We start from the raw sequence: 16,979 nt of genomic DNA on the forward strand, positions 1-16,979 counted from the left end.
TTCTGTGTACTTCTTGTCAAGAAACTCAGATGATGACTTAGGAAAGTGTAGTCACTTGGTTGGCGCAGAGGTTAGATCACTGGACTCCCGTCTGGGAGACCAGGGTTCGATGCCCGCTGTCGCCCTTTGGCTGAAAGCCGAACCAAGTAGTCTGGAAAATGGAACAAGAAGGAGGAAGAAAAAAAAAAAACTTTTTAATTTATATAAAACACTTAGTCATACTTTTCAGCAAAAGGTTATATTCCGAACTGCCTTCGGCAGTTCGGAAGACAGTTGAAGGACCTGTCTGTGCGAAAGGCGTTCTCGGGTCGGCCTTCGGCCGACCCTCGACCGCTTGCTTGGTCAGTGAACCGCCGACACCGGGAAGCGAACTCACGTTCTCTCGGTGCAAAGGCGAGTGTGCAACCCACTACACCAACTCGTGCCCCACTTATACATAGGTGTTGAAACGTTTTATCCAAGGAAATTGGGTGAAACACTTAGTCATTTTTTTGTCAAAATGCTTCATCCACCACTGAATACTTTATTCAGTTACACACTTAGGCATTTTGACTTATTCTTTTAACTGAATAATATTGGGAAAATCTTTGCCTGCACTGGGATTTGAACCCACGACCACAGAGGTGGTAGACTGATGACTTAGCCACTGGGCCACCACCCAGTGGGAGTATGTAGTAGTACTTGTACTTTTACCTTTTTCACTTACCTGAATAATAGTGGAAAAATCTTTGCAGGCACTGGGACTTGAACCCACAACCACAGAGGTGGAAGACTGATGACTTAGCCACTGGGCTACCACTCTGTAAGAATAACCAGTAATACTTATACTTTTACCTCTTTCATTTACTTGAACAATAGTATGAAAATCTTTGCAGGCACTGGGATTTGAACCCACGACCACAGAGGTGAAAGACTGATGACTTAACCACTGGGCCACCACCCTGTGAGAGTAGGTAGTAGTACTTATACTTTTACCTCTTTCACTTACCTGAGTAATAGTGGAAAAATCTTTGCAGGCACTGGGACTTGAACCCAAGACCAAAGAGGTGGAAGACTGATGACTTAGCCACTGGGCCACCACCCTGTGAGAGTAAGTAGTAGTACTTATACTTTTACCCCTTTCATTGACTTGAACAATAGTATGAAAATCTTTGCAGGTACAGGGATTTGAACCCAGAACCACAAAGGTGGAAGACTGATGACTTAACCACTGGGCCACCACCCTGTAAGAATAATCTGTAGTACTTATACTTTGATCTCTTTGATTTACCTGAATAATAGTGGGAATGTTTTTGCACACCATTTTTCTCCTCCTGCTCTTCTTCCACATTGTCGAAAGCATCTTTTATGACACAAAGACAATTATTTCTCAACACTGTCCAAGATGACAACATTTTTGTCTTATGACACTTGTATCTTTACAGTGGCGACATGGTTTTCTACCTGGCATGACGAAGGCGGTGGTGACGTGCATCTCTCCCAACTCCTCCTGCGACCGGTCAGCGTACCCTTCCCGACTGGACGCCGTGAATGACATAAAAGCAACGTGACTAAAATTATGATGACGACGACGACAATTGGACTTACAGATCAGTGAGAATCTGCATCTGTGGGAGCCGTCCAAAAGCATGACCACGTCGGCATCCGCTCACGGGGGCGCCGGAGACTCCTGGATGAAGGCGCAATCCGGGCTGCACCAGTACGAGTCTGTCAACAAACAATGCAAGACGTGAACTTGTGGGGAACATTTCCTTCATGCTGTCACTTACATTCAATAAATATCTTGTACATGCAGAAGCCAAGATTTATTCATTATGTAAACAATAAAGTCAAATATGAATATTACTCAAATGTCTCATTGCGTATTTTTGTTTTTTTATAAAGAAAATAGCCTTACTAACAATAATAAAGAGTCATTTTAAGAGAAAATATGCCTAACTATACTATGTCGAGTTTTATAAAAATGCCTTACTATACTATGTAGTTTCTTAATTAAAAAACCCTTACTATACTATGTTGTTTTTTAATTTTCAAAAGCCTTACTATACTATGTCGGTTTTTTTAGAAAAAAATACTTATTATACTATGTCGTTTTTAAAAATAAAAAGCCTTACTATACTATGTTGTTTTTGAGGAAAAAAACTTACTATCCTGTCTTAAAGAGAAAAAAACAGCCTTACTATACATGCTCATTACCAAAAATAAATAAATATATCAAGTCGTGAGATATCAGAAAAATCTTTGGAAAATCACCAATAATACTGGAGAATGTCTTTGCACAAAGAGGATTTTCTTTATATGACAAATGGTCTATAAAGGAATTTCGAACTTCGTTTCAGTCCTTGTGAGATCTTTGAAACGATGAAAAAACACTAAACGCAATTAGATTTGTAGATCTTATGACTGCAAGTGGAACTATATCTTTATAGAAGCATGCAATGTAGAAAACTAGAACATTTCTTACCTTCGCGGCATGCGTCGAGTACACAAAAACCAGCCAACGTCAAAAACATCAACTTCTTGGTGGACTTCTGTTCATGTCCTTTAACAAACATGTCTTTGTGGGATCCGACCTAAATTAGAACATTTAGATCATGCGATTAAAAACCTGAAAAGATATTTACAAACAAAACAAAGCACACAGGTAAACGAAAACCCACGTTTACCTTTTTCTTTTCCGGTCTGTTCCACTTCCGGCTCACTAATGTGACGTTAATTCCGGGAACGCCCTCGACTTTTTTTTTTTTAAATATAATAGTTTGAAATGAAAGCCTAGTCTTATGGGATGCTACGCCTTTATATCAAATCAAGACTTTATTGTCATACACAGCAATGTATAACGAACAAAGTCTTTATTTTGATAAAAACTGAACTACATAGTGTAGTGATCAGTCAGAAAACACAGGGATTTGAACCCTAGCATCCTGCATTGCAATCAGGTGAACAAACCTCTACACCATTAAGTGAACACACATATGCTGCAATATGGGTGGATAATACCAGCTCCTGCAAATTCTTATATTACAAATGGAAATGAGCTGTAGTGGTGCTCACAAAACTAATGGTAATACTTGCTCAATGGCTAAGGGTTTAGTGCATCAGCCTGTCACCTAAGGTGTCCTGGGTTCAAGTCCTGACCCTGTAATAACATTTCCCTTAAATTATTATATTACAAAGGGGAAAAAGCTCTAGTGGTAGAGTTCTCACAAGGCAGTTTGTATCACTTACTCTGTGGCCAAGGGGTTTTGTACATCAGCCTGTCACCTAGGGTGTTGTGGGTTCAATTCCTGGCTTGGGAATATTATCTACTCTGAATTTTTATATTACAAATGGGAATTAGCTCCTAATGGTAGAGTGCTCTCAAGACATGACATACCACTTACTTTGTGGCCAAGGGGTTAGTGCATCGGCCTGTCATCTATCGTGTCTTGGGTTCAAGTCCTGGCCTGGTTATATCTCCTTCTCTAAATTCTTATATTACAAATGGGAATGAGCTCTAGTGGTAGTGCTCTCAAAAAAAGTATCACCTACTCTGTGGCTAAGGGGTTAGTGCATCAGCCTATCACCTATAGTATCCTGGTTCAAATCCAAGTCATTTTTGGATGGTGTTGACTACAATTATATAGAAACAACTGAAGGTCACACTAAGGATAAAAAAATGACTACTTGAAAGTGTTTTGTTAACATGTCTTTGATATATTGCCTGACTCCATAGCAAAAAGTGCAATACAGAAACTGAACATGTGTAGTGTTTCAATAGATAACTCTAAGTGTTTTGATGCCTGAATAATAGAAATAAGAATAAGAAATAAAGTAGTGCTAATACTAACATACATACATATGCTCATTAAAACAACAGTTTGAAACATTCCAAAGGTGAGCAGCTCAAATGAAAATAAGTGTGTTTGATTTGCAAGGGACCTGTGGAGCAGTGGCTAGGACAATGGCCTCCCAACTCTGAGGTTCTGGGTTCCAATCCTGGTCAGTCCTGCCTGAGTAGAGCACAACATGATAACCTATTTGATCAGTCTAAAAAAATGTGTTTTAAGGCAAATGACTTGCTACATTTCAAGCGTGTTTTCATTTCCTGAGCTGATGAGGTTGACTTGCAATCCAGTGCGTACAGTGTTCAAAGTGCAGGAAGACTCATTATAGAAAAAATATATATAGTAAAAACAAAAAAAAGGAAGCCCAATCGCAAGTGAACTTTCTCTTCTGTGCAATAGAATGAATACATTGCACAGCATTGAAATCCCCAGCAGCGTGCACAGATTAACCCGGGAAAAGTGCTATCAATAAAGGCACAGACGTGCGCTTAAGTGGACATTCCAACGTACAGTCCAATAAATAAATCCTTTTTCCAGCGCAAGGGAGGGAGGAGGCGACAAAAGTCAAAGCCACTCTCCAGTTTGTCAAAGAGAAGTCTCAAAGACGATGTCCTGTAGATGACAAGCCTCCTGCTTTTTGTTCCGGTGTACCTGCGATGGAGACAAGAAAACAGCGGCGTCACCACCGAATGCAAGCTCGCTCGCTCGCTCGCTCGCTCGCCATCGACGCCGCCATCTGACGCCACGTCTACGTTCATGACAGCTGCAGTCAGCGGCGGTTTGAAGGGATTTGTCGGCCGCTCGAGCATGCCGGAGTGGCTTATTTAAACAAGGTCTAGCTGATAGTATAAGGAAGGCACTGTGGCAAGTCTTGAATTCTTTATATGAATACTTTGGAGTTGGGAACAGGAGTTAGAGGCTGTCTTTAAGTTGAAAGAGTTGGGCAACATATGAACGACATCAGGAGGGAGATATGGGGAAACTGACTGGATGAGGGGGGAGGGGGGGGTATAGGGGATGGGACTTGGCCACCCCTTGCTATACATGGTCATTTTGTAAGGGGAAAAAAGGCTTACTGTACATGGTCATTTTTTAAATAAGAAAAGTCTTATATAAGTAAGGCTTTTTTCCCTAAAAAACGACATAGTATAGTAAGTAATTTAAAAAAAATCCTTACTATATGTGGTCGTTTTTATGACAAAACAAGCCTTAAATACATGGTATTTTTTAAAATAAGAAAAGTCTTATATAAGTAAGGCTTTTTTCCCTAAAAAACGACATAGTATAGTAAGTAATTTTTTAAAAAATCCTTACTATATGTGGTCGTTTTTATGACAAAACAAGCCTTACAATACATGGTAATTTTTTAAATAAGAAAAGTATTATTTAAGTAAGGCTTTTTTTCCTTAAAAAATGACATAGTATAGTAAGTCATTTAAAAAAAAAATCCTTACTATAAATAGTCGTTTTTATGACAAAACAAGCCTTACAATACATGGTATTTTTTAAAATAAGAAAAGTCTTATATAAGTAAAGCTTTTTTCCCTAAAAACGACAGTGTAGTAAGTAATTTAAAAAAAAAAAAACCTTACTATATATGGTCGTTTTTATGACAAAACAAGCCTTACAATACATGGTAATTTTGTATGGAAGAAAAGCCTTACTATACACAGTCATTTTTATAACAAAAAAAAGCGTGCTATTGGAATAAAGCTGGTCAAAATACAGCATTAAAACTCATTGTTGGACCGCGTCACAATACAACCACGTGAAAAGCATCCCGCTACCAACGTAATGGAACCATCCCGCTTTTCTATTAAATTCTTCTGAGTACAGAAAGGCAAGTTTGAACAAAAAAATCCGCAAACAGGAAGCACGATACCCAGCGAGTAAGCGCTCGATCCTCTTTTGGAGGCGCTCAAAGCGGGCAAGAGCTCAATATCAGATTATTGAATGTGTATAAAACTTGAGCGACAACTATAGAAACTTGTCACACAACATTTCACCATTGAATGTAAAAGTGGTGCTAGACAGTAATCTGATGAAAGAGGAAGCGCCGCACAATAAACGTTAACGGAAAAAAGAAAAAGCACGGGCGGACAATACTGCTCGGCGCCGTTCCGGGCTAACGTCGGCGCAAATAATGGCGCAGTGTGCTGACTCTTTCAAATCGCTATTTTACTCATTTCGCTCCTCCCGGCTGACGAGATGAAGCGGTGCTGATAAACTTGTGAGAAAATGAAATGATGCCCACTTTTTCCTGGTTACACAAAGGCTTGTTTGAAGTTGCTACGCAATGCTATCTAGCGCCGCAGACAGATGCAGAGACGCGGAGAATGGCGGCCGACAATGACGAACCCGCCACGCTTATCGCACGCCAATGTCCGAGGGGGGGAAATGTGAGCACAAATGAATTTCACGGTGGGAAAAAAATACCAACATTTTCTCTATAACGGACGGTCATCGCTATAGAAAGTTGATCCGCAATCGCCGTGAAGTTAAACTCATTTTTTTTTTGCTCCTCCAGGGATCATCTGGGAAAATGATCTTAAATTTATGTGGAGAGGAGGCGGGGTGGTGGTGGGCTTACATGGGGGACTTTTTAAAAGGGGATATCATCAGAGGATGATAAATCTACAAAGGAATCGTTTCTTTTAAAATTAATGTTCTGGTTGTGAGTGGAGTACTTGAAATGAAATTGATAGGCAAGCTCATATTTTCAGGGCTTTTCTTTTTACGTCTCTATTATTGTCAAAGTGTTAGCAGTTCGGTAAAAGGGATTGCGATTATTTGTGTTGTTGTGAAGGTTATTAGCTTTGACGTCTATTTAATACAAGCATCTATTTATCACTTTAGAGTCTCAAAAGGCTTTAGATATACGTACTTGGTGCAGAAAATTAAAAAAAAAAGAATGGTAAGGCATTCATATTGTCAATAACATTGCTTTTTCGAAAAGGAAAACTAGTTACCTGCTCAGCTATATGCATCAATGAAGCAGCTTCTGAGCGGCCGGTTTTCTGAACCATCTGATAGAAAAGGCCTTCATGCTTTTGGAGTAGCACGTAAGGCTCATCGTACTCTTGGATTTCACCGGCGTCCAGGACCTACAATCGGACAAACATGAGTCGCTTGTCAGCCATGTTGACTGTTAAGTCCAGATCAGAACTGAATGTTAAGAATCACATTCTCAATACACTCCTGAAAAATGGCCAGTTGAACTACAATTAGGACTACAATTTTTCACAGGCTCATGCTTTTATGATTGGAAAAGGTCAAGATGGGACACCCCAGGGTATACATATAGTTTGTTGCATTTATACACGTAGTTTATACCCCTGTCTAGACTTGATTACATCAGTTCTGACAGTGGCACCCTTCGGCCTTATTTCCTGTATTTTTTTTTACCATGTTTATTTGAGGGTGCCACTTTAGTATATTTTGCTTCCCCTATATTATCCCATAGTCCAGCTTTTGATGAACTTTGTTGTTAATAAATCATCACTGAAGGCTACTTTGCAGTGTGTGTCTGGCTCATCATTGACTGAATCTTTCCGCTGTGGTAGTTGTGACTCCCCTGGTATATCTTACCATCAATAGGAGTCATAACAGGGGGCATCTGACACGAGCCTAGGTGTAGTGACTCATCTGCTCTATACTTGACTATTACTTGGTGCTAATTGGCACCTCGGCGGGCAGTTTTAGGAAAAGGGCCAAAGATCAAGTGGGCTCAATGAGAGGAAACGCCATGAGAACAAAAAAATGCTGTTGGGAAGCATGGCCATTGAATTGAGTCTAATGTAATTGAAAAAGATGTATTGGAAAAGACAAAAATGGGCTCAATCTGAGGATTGTGACAATGGAATGTGAACAACCAGTATCTTACCAGTATTCTGTCACAGTCGATGATGGTATTGAGCCTGTGAGCGATAGTGAGGACGGTACACTCTTGAAACTTGCCCCGGATGGTCTGTTGGATCAGGCTGTCAGTTCTGAAGGAGCACAGAACACAACACCTGAGAACAAAAAGGCTCTTCCCACGGCGCCCCGGGCGGGGATTTTACACGGCGGGGTGGGAGACGCCAGCAAACAAAAGGCTACCAGAGCTCTTTTGTCCAGTGTTGTCAGGGTGTTTGGGGAAGAAAAAGAACAGGTAAACACTAGAAAATAACAAGGGCTTTATGACGACTGACAACATGAATGGTGATTGCGTGCTAAATGTTTTCATTAGTAATGTAGGTTTAAAAAGGCTTTGTATGTTATTGTGGTAGACATGTTAGTGAATGTAGTTCATTTGGAGAGTCGGCTTTAATATTTGTGGGCTAAAATGTCAAATATCACTGCTATGTTATACTTTATACTTTGGGTTTAAAGTTTTAGTTGTAAATGTGGTTTGGAACTAAAGATTCAAAAAGTTTTTAATGACTTTTGGACATGTATGCACAAGGGTGTCAGATCATTTTAGATATAATATTTAGATTTTTTTTGTTTTTATAAATGGATTAAAAGAACTGGATTAAAAGTCCTGAGTATTCAGTTTTTTATAGATCTAATACAATGTTTATTTTAGGTTTTTTTGTATATTTTTTTAGATTTTACAAAATGATTTTTGACCTAAAAACACAGAAAAAATTGATTAAAAAATTGACAATTATTGATTTAAAAGGGGGAAAATCAGGAAATTTAATATAAATCTATTTTCTTTAATTTGATCCTAAAACAATTTAGGTTTAGAGTCCAAGTATGTTATTGTATTACACACGTTGTCAAAAGGTAGTAATCATAGTTAATTTGGATAGTCGACTTTGCCATTTGTCAACTAAAATGTCAAATATGGCTGCTTTGTTATACTTTGGGCTTAAAGTTTTAGCTGTAAATGTGATTTGGAACTAAAGATTTGACTCAAAAAAGTTTTTAACGACTCATTATGGTCATATATGCATTCTGCTTGTGATCCATTGATTTCCTATGCCTTAAGTGTTTTTTGCCCTATAAAGACTTTTACTATCATGACCTGGGATCCACATTGGCCGTGGCTTCGTCGATGACCAAGATACGGTTGTCCCTCAAGATGGCTCTGGCCAGACACAGCAACTGCCTCTGACCCATACTAAAGTTGGACCCGGACTCGCTCAGCGCCGTCTCCAACTTATCGGGCAGCTCCTCCACCGCACCCCTCATCTGCACCTGCACCCAGGGGGGGCCCTCGGTGAGAAAGCTTCCCTCCGAGACGCCTTCAAAGAATCATCCCAACACACCCATTAACCGTTTGTCACAAAAAAAAGGTCCAGATCCACGGCTGACCTTGGCCAGTACTCTCTTGTGACCAACCTCTAGTTTTAATCCAGGCCACCAAACCCATTCAGAGGCAGGACCAGGAGCCGAAGCCCTTCGCCGTGGGGGGGCGGGGGGCCAGTTTGGCTTCATCCTGATTGGCCTGACTGCCCAAACGCATCTCCCCACAGTACTTTGAATGCTTCCCAGTTACAAGCCGCACATTGAGCGGGGCCCCACGGCTCTAATGGGATTTCCCCCCATGACTTGTGGCGAGCGGGGAGGCTGAATGGGGGCATTGTACAGGGGGGGTTGAGGGGGGGGGGGAGGCACAGGCAGGCATACCCACCCCACAACCCCTCCCCGAGCCCAGCCAAGGGGGGAATCATTCACAGACGGGGGGGACGGAGTACCTCTTGGAGCGCATTCCACAGGTCCTCGTCTGTGTGTTCGTTGAAAGGATCCAGATTCTTCCTAACGCTGCCCGTGAAGAGAACCGGGTCCTGTGGATAGACGGAGATAGAAAGAGAAGGCCGTGGACGTTCAAGATAATGACCCGGGGCTCGCACGTATCAAAGGGTTAAGATGGCTTCTATGGAGTAGAGCATCTAGGAAATGCAGCAGGGGGGGAGACTAGTGAGATGCTCACACAAAAGACTGGATACACTCGGGAGTCCCATTCAATGCGTTAGGGCCAACGACGCTTCATTATGTTGATCTTTTACTTGGAGGAAAAAAAATGGGGCTCAGAATGGAGGATAATGCATTTTGTACAGTGGGCCAAATTGGTGGAGATTAGTGTTTGTTGTTTGAAAGTTTGACAAAAGTCATGAATGAGTGGGTGAAAACGATGGTGGGACAGGTGGGAAGTGGCATGGAATTGATGGGGATGGGGATCCGGTCTAGGATTTGCTACAAAAAAGACTAAAACATCACCAACAGGGATCGTTCAATGCCATTGGCCTATAGCATTTACATTTTGAAGGCTTCTTTCCCACTCGAAACTGTCACCGGACGTTTGGTCGCCGGTCTTTTGGTCCCCGGTCAAATGTACTTAGATGTTAAACAGTACTTAGATATTAAACAGTACTTAGATATTAAACAGTACTTAGATATTAAGCAGTAATTAGATATTAAGCAGTACTTAGATACTAAGCAGTACTTAGATTTTAAACAGTACTTAGATATTAAACAATACTTAGATATTAAACTCTCACTCAGAAAATATAATTTTGAGAGCTGGTTTCAACAGTAAACTCTCTGTCACCATTTGACCAGCGACCAAAAGGGACCAAAAGGGACCAAAAGACCGGCGACCAAATGTCCGAGCACCCTCGTACCAGGCTCAAATATAATCACAATACTATTTGAAAATAAAAAAGAGAAATGATCATCTATATAACTTAAATGTGAAATTCCCCCTTAAATTGGCATGCAATTCTATCCCGACAGGTCCCCAAAAATATCTTCAATTCCCCTCCCCGAAAGCCGCTTTGACGACGCCATCTCCACATCATCCCTTCCTTAAAATACCGCTTTTGGAACTTTTACCTGCGCCTCAGATATTTCACTTCTGGAGTCTTTTTTTCATTCGTAGCGCCAGCAAAAATAGCAGCGTGCTATTAAACCTTAGCTGAAGTCCCAATTCAAACGAGTTTTGTGACATCCTTTAATTGAGGATTTGCCGTTCTGTCGGATAAAAAAGCGCTTTGGAGCACAACTTTTCCATTCAGCCATTACGTGCTTGGCCAATTCTAAGCCCTCTGTTTGCCGCATACACGTATATTTGATTCTTTTTCTTTTAAATACATATACACACCCACCAACCCACATACAAAGTCATTCTCTGCGAATTGAATAGACTCTGAAATGACTCCCTTTTAATGTCATATGCTAATACACACTTATCCTAATCAAATCTACGTCTACCAAATAATGAAACTCCTCACGACGGCATGTATCGCAAAGCGTGTCGTACTCGACATTTGGCGAAGAAAAAAATAAACGTGAAAGGTTGACTTTATATCGCGTCATCTTTGACATATAGAGAGCAAAAAAGCTTTTTTTCAAGCGTTAAAAACTTCTAAAAACACGTCGCGCAGTTCCACTTGGAATTTTTCACCGTCAAGTCGCATTTTTTATCAAATTCTTCGCAACCTGGAGCCAAAACCATGCCACAAAACTATCAAATCCACTGCATTAATGATAGTGTTTTTGGGCATTTTGGCTAAGTGATGATGGTGGAGACTTAAAGACTAAGCAGCTTTCCTCATGTTTGGGTAGGGGGGGTAGAGGGCTAATCCCCTGTCAAGGATGGGGAGCCGTTCTCTACGGTAGCGAGTGGCCGTGGGAGTCTCCTCCCTTGCCTTGCCTTGCCTGCCTCCGCTCACCCCCGGGCTGGCATTTTTCCTTACGCCGTATCGTTTTCAACAAGCGGAAATAAAGTTAAACTGTCTGAAGGCGTCCGTTGGTCCCACTTGGAGGAATGGGTTGAGTGACAGATGAGTCGCATTTGTTTTAGCTTTTAGGTAAGCCGGAAAGGGTTCTTTATGTCACTACTGACGGATAAAGGGGGAAAAAATATGAATATTATTGGTGTCACAGTCAAATGGAACTGAAATGTAAATATTGGCTGATACGTCTGTGAAATGAATCAAATTCATGGACTATATTGATAGTTAATTAGTTTAATTTACAGAAGTTGTTGACATTATTTTTTGGGGGGGTTGATAACAGTGGGATCTAGGTTAAAAAATTCTAATCATTAGTTATCGCATTTTCTGAATTATCCTCACTAGGGTCGCGGGGGTGTTTGAGTCTATCCCAGCTGACTTTAGGCCAAAGGTATAGGACACCCTGATTTGGTGGCCAGCCAATCACAGGGCATGAGGAGGCAAATAACCATTCATGCTTACACTAATACCTTTTAAGTTAAAAAAATATTTTTGGGAATTTGGGAGGAGCTATGAGTACCTGGAGAAAACCCACACAGACCTGGGGAGAACATACAAACTCCACACAAGAGCACCTACCTGGATTTGAACTCAGGACCTCCCACTGCGAGACTGACGCCCTAACCACTCATCTACCAGGCCATCATTGGTTAATGTATTTATTTTTAAGGTAATATTCAGTAAAAATAAATATATATAATTTTTTTTAAAGTTAAAAATGTATTTGTATATACGCACTGATAAAAGAACAATTCATTTTATGACCAAGATTATAACGTCAATGTATTTCCTCCATCCAAAAAAAATGAAACTGCCCCCTTGTCAATATTAATAATAATTCGAGGCATCTATTTTAACGCTCAAGTACAAAACCAATATTTTAAAGAGCAGCATTTCTAATAACAAGTTGTCATATGTGCTGATAAGAAACATACCTGCGGGATGATGGACATCTTCTGTCGAAGAGTGTGCAGACCAATATCAGAAGTGCGGAAGCCATCAATCATGATGGTGCCCTCGGCTTCTGCCAGGCGGAACAAGGCCGAGATCAGAGAGCTTTTACCGGCGCCGGTTCTTCCCACAATGCCCACCTACGGGAGACAAGTGGGGGGGAAACTTAACTCCACTGCCAGCAGAAAAAACCTTTCCGGGCAGACAAATTGCGGCTTTGTGGAGCTGTCCTACCAATACGAAAGCCCCAAAGGAACAGGTGACAAATGACCTCATAATATTTAGCTCTGCAAATGTCCAATTTCTTCAAAGTAAAATATAATGATTGGAGATGTGAGTACAGTCAATGTGTGATGTCACTTATACCCAACACAGATGAGTACTTGTGACATCATGAGGAAGGGAGAGCTATCTCGAATCTGATTGGCTGAAAGGACAAAATTTGAGCAAAAACATTTCCTGGAAATAATAGCTTCTTTTAAAAACCTTTTGTCTCCACTAATTATATTAGAAAAATGAAGTTCAATCATTTTTCAGTTCATTTCTGCACATATTTTGGGATATTGAATGAGTTTTTCCATCTGCCACAACCTAAAAAGAATAGTTAACGATCATTAGCCAGATTTAAAGTGCATTGTGTATGTATTAGAATGAGCCATGTTGACACTATAGTACTTTTAAATATGTCTATGTTGGTTCAGACCACCGACTACATTGTCAGGGTGGGGTTTTGCCTCAAGTCAAGCACGACTTGGAAATCCCCAAGTGTTTCTGTTGCGGTGGCGCTGTGTGTTTTTCCCACAATTCCCTCGAGAATGCACCGTATCAATGTCAGACGCCACTATTGCTTTGCCTTTTCACTGGAATTTTAAAGGTGGTTTGTCACCTGGGTCGCCATTGAGCAAATAATCCTGTTTAGGACAGAAAAATATCACATAATTGTTGGAAAATTGCCTTAAAAACAGTTTTTGACCCTTCCTAAAGCGAGGGATGCAGTTCTATGGCTGATTCACATCACCTCACCCCAAAACCTCGGTACTTATCAAGCTATTCATTGTGAAATCAGGCACCCCGGTTATGCAAAAATATCTCCCAATCATCCTAAACCATCTCCTTTCTCTTTCCCTCCCTCTCCCGGCAGAGAATCAACACTTGTCAGCGTCAGGTAACTCAAAATGCAAACGAGGAGCCGACGGATCCACTCCAGCGGTCTTAATTACAAGATATGTATTCCATGAATGACAAACGGCATAGTCCCAGAGAATCAGGCCTACAATATGCTGTCCTTTAATAATTGATTGGGAAAGAAAGGCGGCTAACAATGAAGCACATCCCACCCTTCCACAGTGGATGCTTCTCTCGGTGCTGGGGGGGATCTCGCTGGCCTTTCAAATGACGACTATTATTACTTATAAGGAGCTCGACATGGCGAAGGACCTCATTGAAAGTGCTCGGCTAAAACAGTTTGGCTTCCCGGTCGGGTTTTAAAAGAAATGTGGTGACGGAGACTACTTTAATTGATCCAATAGTTGACGGCTAATCGATTATAGAATCAATTGACCACTGTTGATCTAGATTTTTTTTTTTAACTAGGTCTACAATGTCTTCTGTGTCTGTATTACTACTGCAACCTAGAAATTTCCCGAATACAGGATGAAATAAAGTTGTTTTTTCAAACCTTTTTAAGCAAATATGTATTCATTTATTTTTCCTTTTTTTGTGATTGGAACGCAAAATAGGAAACAAAATAATAAAGCAAATCTTCCATTTAGAAAGTTTTCTTCATTCATAATTTTTTTGTAATTAATTTACATTTTTAATACAAAAATGTTTATTTCCAGAAGGAAAAAACTATCCTTGCTTCATTAAATGTTTTAATGAATTTCTATTTTTAACGTTTTTTAAAGGAAACACTATGAGACTTATTAGAAAACTATTGAGAATCTTGTCCTTGAGCGTCACCCATTATAGTAAGTCCACATTATTATGGAGGCACGTACCTTTTCTCTGGATTTGAAGACCACAGTCAAATTCTTGAGGACCAAAGGTTCACTGGCATTGTAGGCAAAGTTAACAGAATCAAAGGAGATGGAGCCTCTTTTGGGCCAATCAGGCGGCGGCCTGGTGTCCGTCTCCCAGGGTGCTTCGCTCTTTAACTCGGCGTATTCCACAACCCTCTCAACAGATGTCATCTAAAAAAAAATATATATATATATTACAGATCCATACATAGATCAAAAATCACACTTAGTCAAATCTCTCACCATATTCTCGATTTCCGCACTTTGTCGGACACCCCACTGGAACATGCCGGTCAGGGTGACGGCGTACGACAGAGCCAAACCGACGGCTCCGGGATCGGCATCTGCGGTCAAATATTGTGGTCAGATTTCAAAAGAACGTATCCCACGGCAACGGGAAGCTGGGGTCAGTACCGTCACTGAAATAAACGCATCCCACGGTAATGATGGTGACAAATATGCAACAAATCCCATCAAGACGAACAGCCAACCAGCGTGAGGTCGTCAGGAACAAGAACCAGGCCGCTGTAAAAATACAAAAACAGACATTGAAGAACCCAAAACATCCAAGTGAGATTAATAAAGTGATCTAACCTGAGTGAAGATCTTGATAGTCGTCAAACATCTCCTGAAATTTCTCCTGTGCTTTGAATGCTCGGAGGGTGCTTAAGCCTTGTAGAGAAGAGGACAGATGCGAGAAGACGGGACTCCTTGCTATGGGAAATAGAGAAAAAATGAACAGTTAGGAAATGGTGTCAAAGTAGTGGCCCGGGGGCCAAATATGGTCCGCTGCATCATTTTATGTGGCCCGAGAAAGTATAACATGAATGCTGACTTTCTGTTTTAGGATTAAATTCCAATGATTATAGGTGTGTATATTATATTTCCTAATGTTTCCCTTTTTTAAATCAATAACTGCAATTTTGTAATTAAATTGTGTTTTTAGTTCAAAAAGCATTTGGTAAAATCTAAAAAAATAAATAAACACAAATATTTTCAGTTTACTAGCTTTGTATTGAACATGATTAAAATTATTTTGTTTTATTTTGAAATAAAAAAGGCTCAATAGACAGTTTTATATCTATTAAAAATTTGAATATTTAGGGGTTTTGATCCATTTATTTTAATCTGATTTGAAATATATATATGTCAATAATATATCTAAAATAGTCCGGCCCACATGAAATCGAGTTTGGCACCCTTGCATCTTCAGATACGGAAGACTTTTTAAACCATGCCTTAAAATATTAGCTGACGATGTTCACGGAATCTCTATCAAATCATCTTTCTTTTGTTTAGATTTAAACAGCCTCACAAAGCCCAAATGTTTCCATCTAAAATCTTTGTATTTTCCAATACAACTACTGAGCCTTCTTAGGCCAACCAGGTGAACTAGCTGGACCCCAATGATGCCCACTTGGCATTTCCCCCATTGTACGTAGTGTCATGAACTCCCGTCTCTTGAGGAAATTGCGTGTGGCCCAGTCATAGTCCAACACCACCTTTAGCCTTTATGCTAATGACCGTGGAGCTACTCAATGGTCTATTAGCATTCCAGTGGTCTGGCTTTGTCTCCCACTTCCAATGGACATGCCTACACGCCTCCCCCTCCTCTTAAAAAAAAAGGAAAAAACATTTACTAGTCGCCTCCAAGCGCTTGATATCCCTGGAGGTCTGAAGATAGTAGCGTCGTAGATACAGGAAAATTGCGAAAAGTGGCACAAACGGAACCAGGATCCACGGCATGACGGTAGCAGAAACGGCCATGACGCCAACGACTTGAAGGAAAACCTGAAGAGACACAAAATAATATGAAAATTTAGCATCTGTCGTATAATAAGGTAGCAGCAGGTTAGGTGACTAAAAGGAAAAACCACAGCAGAGTTAATTCTCACTTAGAAGTAGGTGAGAATTTGGTATTTGGCCAGAGATTATTCCCCAAAAGCCCCTGCGGTGGTGTATTTAACACCTCGGGCTGATTAATTGGAAGTTTGGTCCATAGTGACTGGTCAATGGGCAGAAAAAAACTATGAAAAGAGTACTTGGTTGTGGTCGTGTGGGTCAAGTGTTAAAGTTTTAGGGAATCTGGTGGCAGGTTGTGATTTAAAACAGGGAATATTGACGTGTGTTTGTGGCATAATGGATTTTTTGGGTGTTTTTATGATTTAGGACAACTGCATGGCAGTTTTGAGAATTTGGATTCATTTCTAGGGATTTCAGAAGTTTATTACTGTATTTTCATGACTATAAGGCACACTTAAAAGTATTACATTTTCTCCAAAATAGACAGGGTGCCTTATAATCCAGTGTGCTTTATATATAGAAACAAATTAAAATGTGTCATTCGTTGAGTGTGCGCCTTATAATGCAGTACGCCTTATAGTCCTTATAGTAGAAAATACTGTATATTTAAAAAGGAAGATTCGGAATCCTCCCAAAATGTGAATTTTAGCATA

The 16,979-nt window shown here is 40.4% G+C and overlaps 1 protein-coding gene and 2 long non-coding RNA genes across 3 annotated transcripts in view; 1 reads left to right on the forward strand and 2 right to left on the reverse strand.

Annotated features, from left to right (window-relative positions):
* LOC144204563 (uncharacterized) overlaps positions 1 to 1,093 on the forward strand; it is a 29,245-nt gene extending 28,152 nt beyond the window's left edge. Inside the window, exons 8-10 of the long non-coding RNA XR_013327910.1 lie at positions 735 to 802; positions 876 to 949; positions 1,017 to 1,093. This is a non-coding gene — a long non-coding RNA (uncharacterized LOC144204563). The remainder of the gene's footprint in view (positions 1 to 734; positions 803 to 875; positions 950 to 1,016) is intronic.
* A 350-nt stretch (positions 1,094 to 1,443) lies between these two features.
* LOC144204721 (uncharacterized) lies at positions 1,444 to 2,659 on the reverse strand. The gene is made up of 3 exons (XR_013327959.1): positions 2,465 to 2,659; positions 1,588 to 1,707; positions 1,444 to 1,517 (listed from the first exon to the last, which is right to left on the reverse strand). It is a non-coding gene; the product is annotated as an uncharacterized LOC144204721 (long non-coding RNA).
* A 1,014-nt stretch (positions 2,660 to 3,673) lies between these two features.
* Positions 3,674 to 16,979, reverse strand: part of LOC144203978 (ATP-binding cassette sub-family C member 4-like) — a 36,595-nt gene continuing 23,289 nt past the window's right edge. Inside the window, exons 22-32 of the mRNA XM_077727629.1 lie at positions 16,164 to 16,314; positions 15,118 to 15,237; positions 14,938 to 15,048; positions 14,767 to 14,867; positions 14,503 to 14,694; positions 12,487 to 12,642; positions 9,512 to 9,601; positions 8,839 to 9,011; positions 7,711 to 7,816; positions 6,797 to 6,931; positions 3,674 to 4,478 (exon numbers count right to left, since the gene is read on the reverse strand). Of these exons, the coding sequence (XP_077583755.1) occupies positions 4,413 to 4,478; positions 6,797 to 6,931; positions 7,711 to 7,816; positions 8,839 to 9,011; positions 9,512 to 9,601; positions 12,487 to 12,642; positions 14,503 to 14,694; positions 14,767 to 14,867; positions 14,938 to 15,048; positions 15,118 to 15,237; positions 16,164 to 16,314 (1,401 nt within the window). The 3' untranslated portion in view covers positions 3,674 to 4,412. The remainder of the gene's footprint in view (positions 4,479 to 6,796; positions 6,932 to 7,710; positions 7,817 to 8,838; positions 9,012 to 9,511; positions 9,602 to 12,486; positions 12,643 to 14,502; positions 14,695 to 14,766; positions 14,868 to 14,937; positions 15,049 to 15,117; positions 15,238 to 16,163; positions 16,315 to 16,979) is intronic.

The sequence above is a fragment of the Stigmatopora nigra genome, chromosome 11, assembly GCF_051989575.1.
Source record: "Stigmatopora nigra isolate UIUO_SnigA chromosome 11, RoL_Snig_1.1, whole genome shotgun sequence".
Classification (NCBI taxonomy): Eukaryota; Metazoa; Chordata; class Actinopteri; order Syngnathiformes; family Syngnathidae; genus Stigmatopora; species Stigmatopora nigra.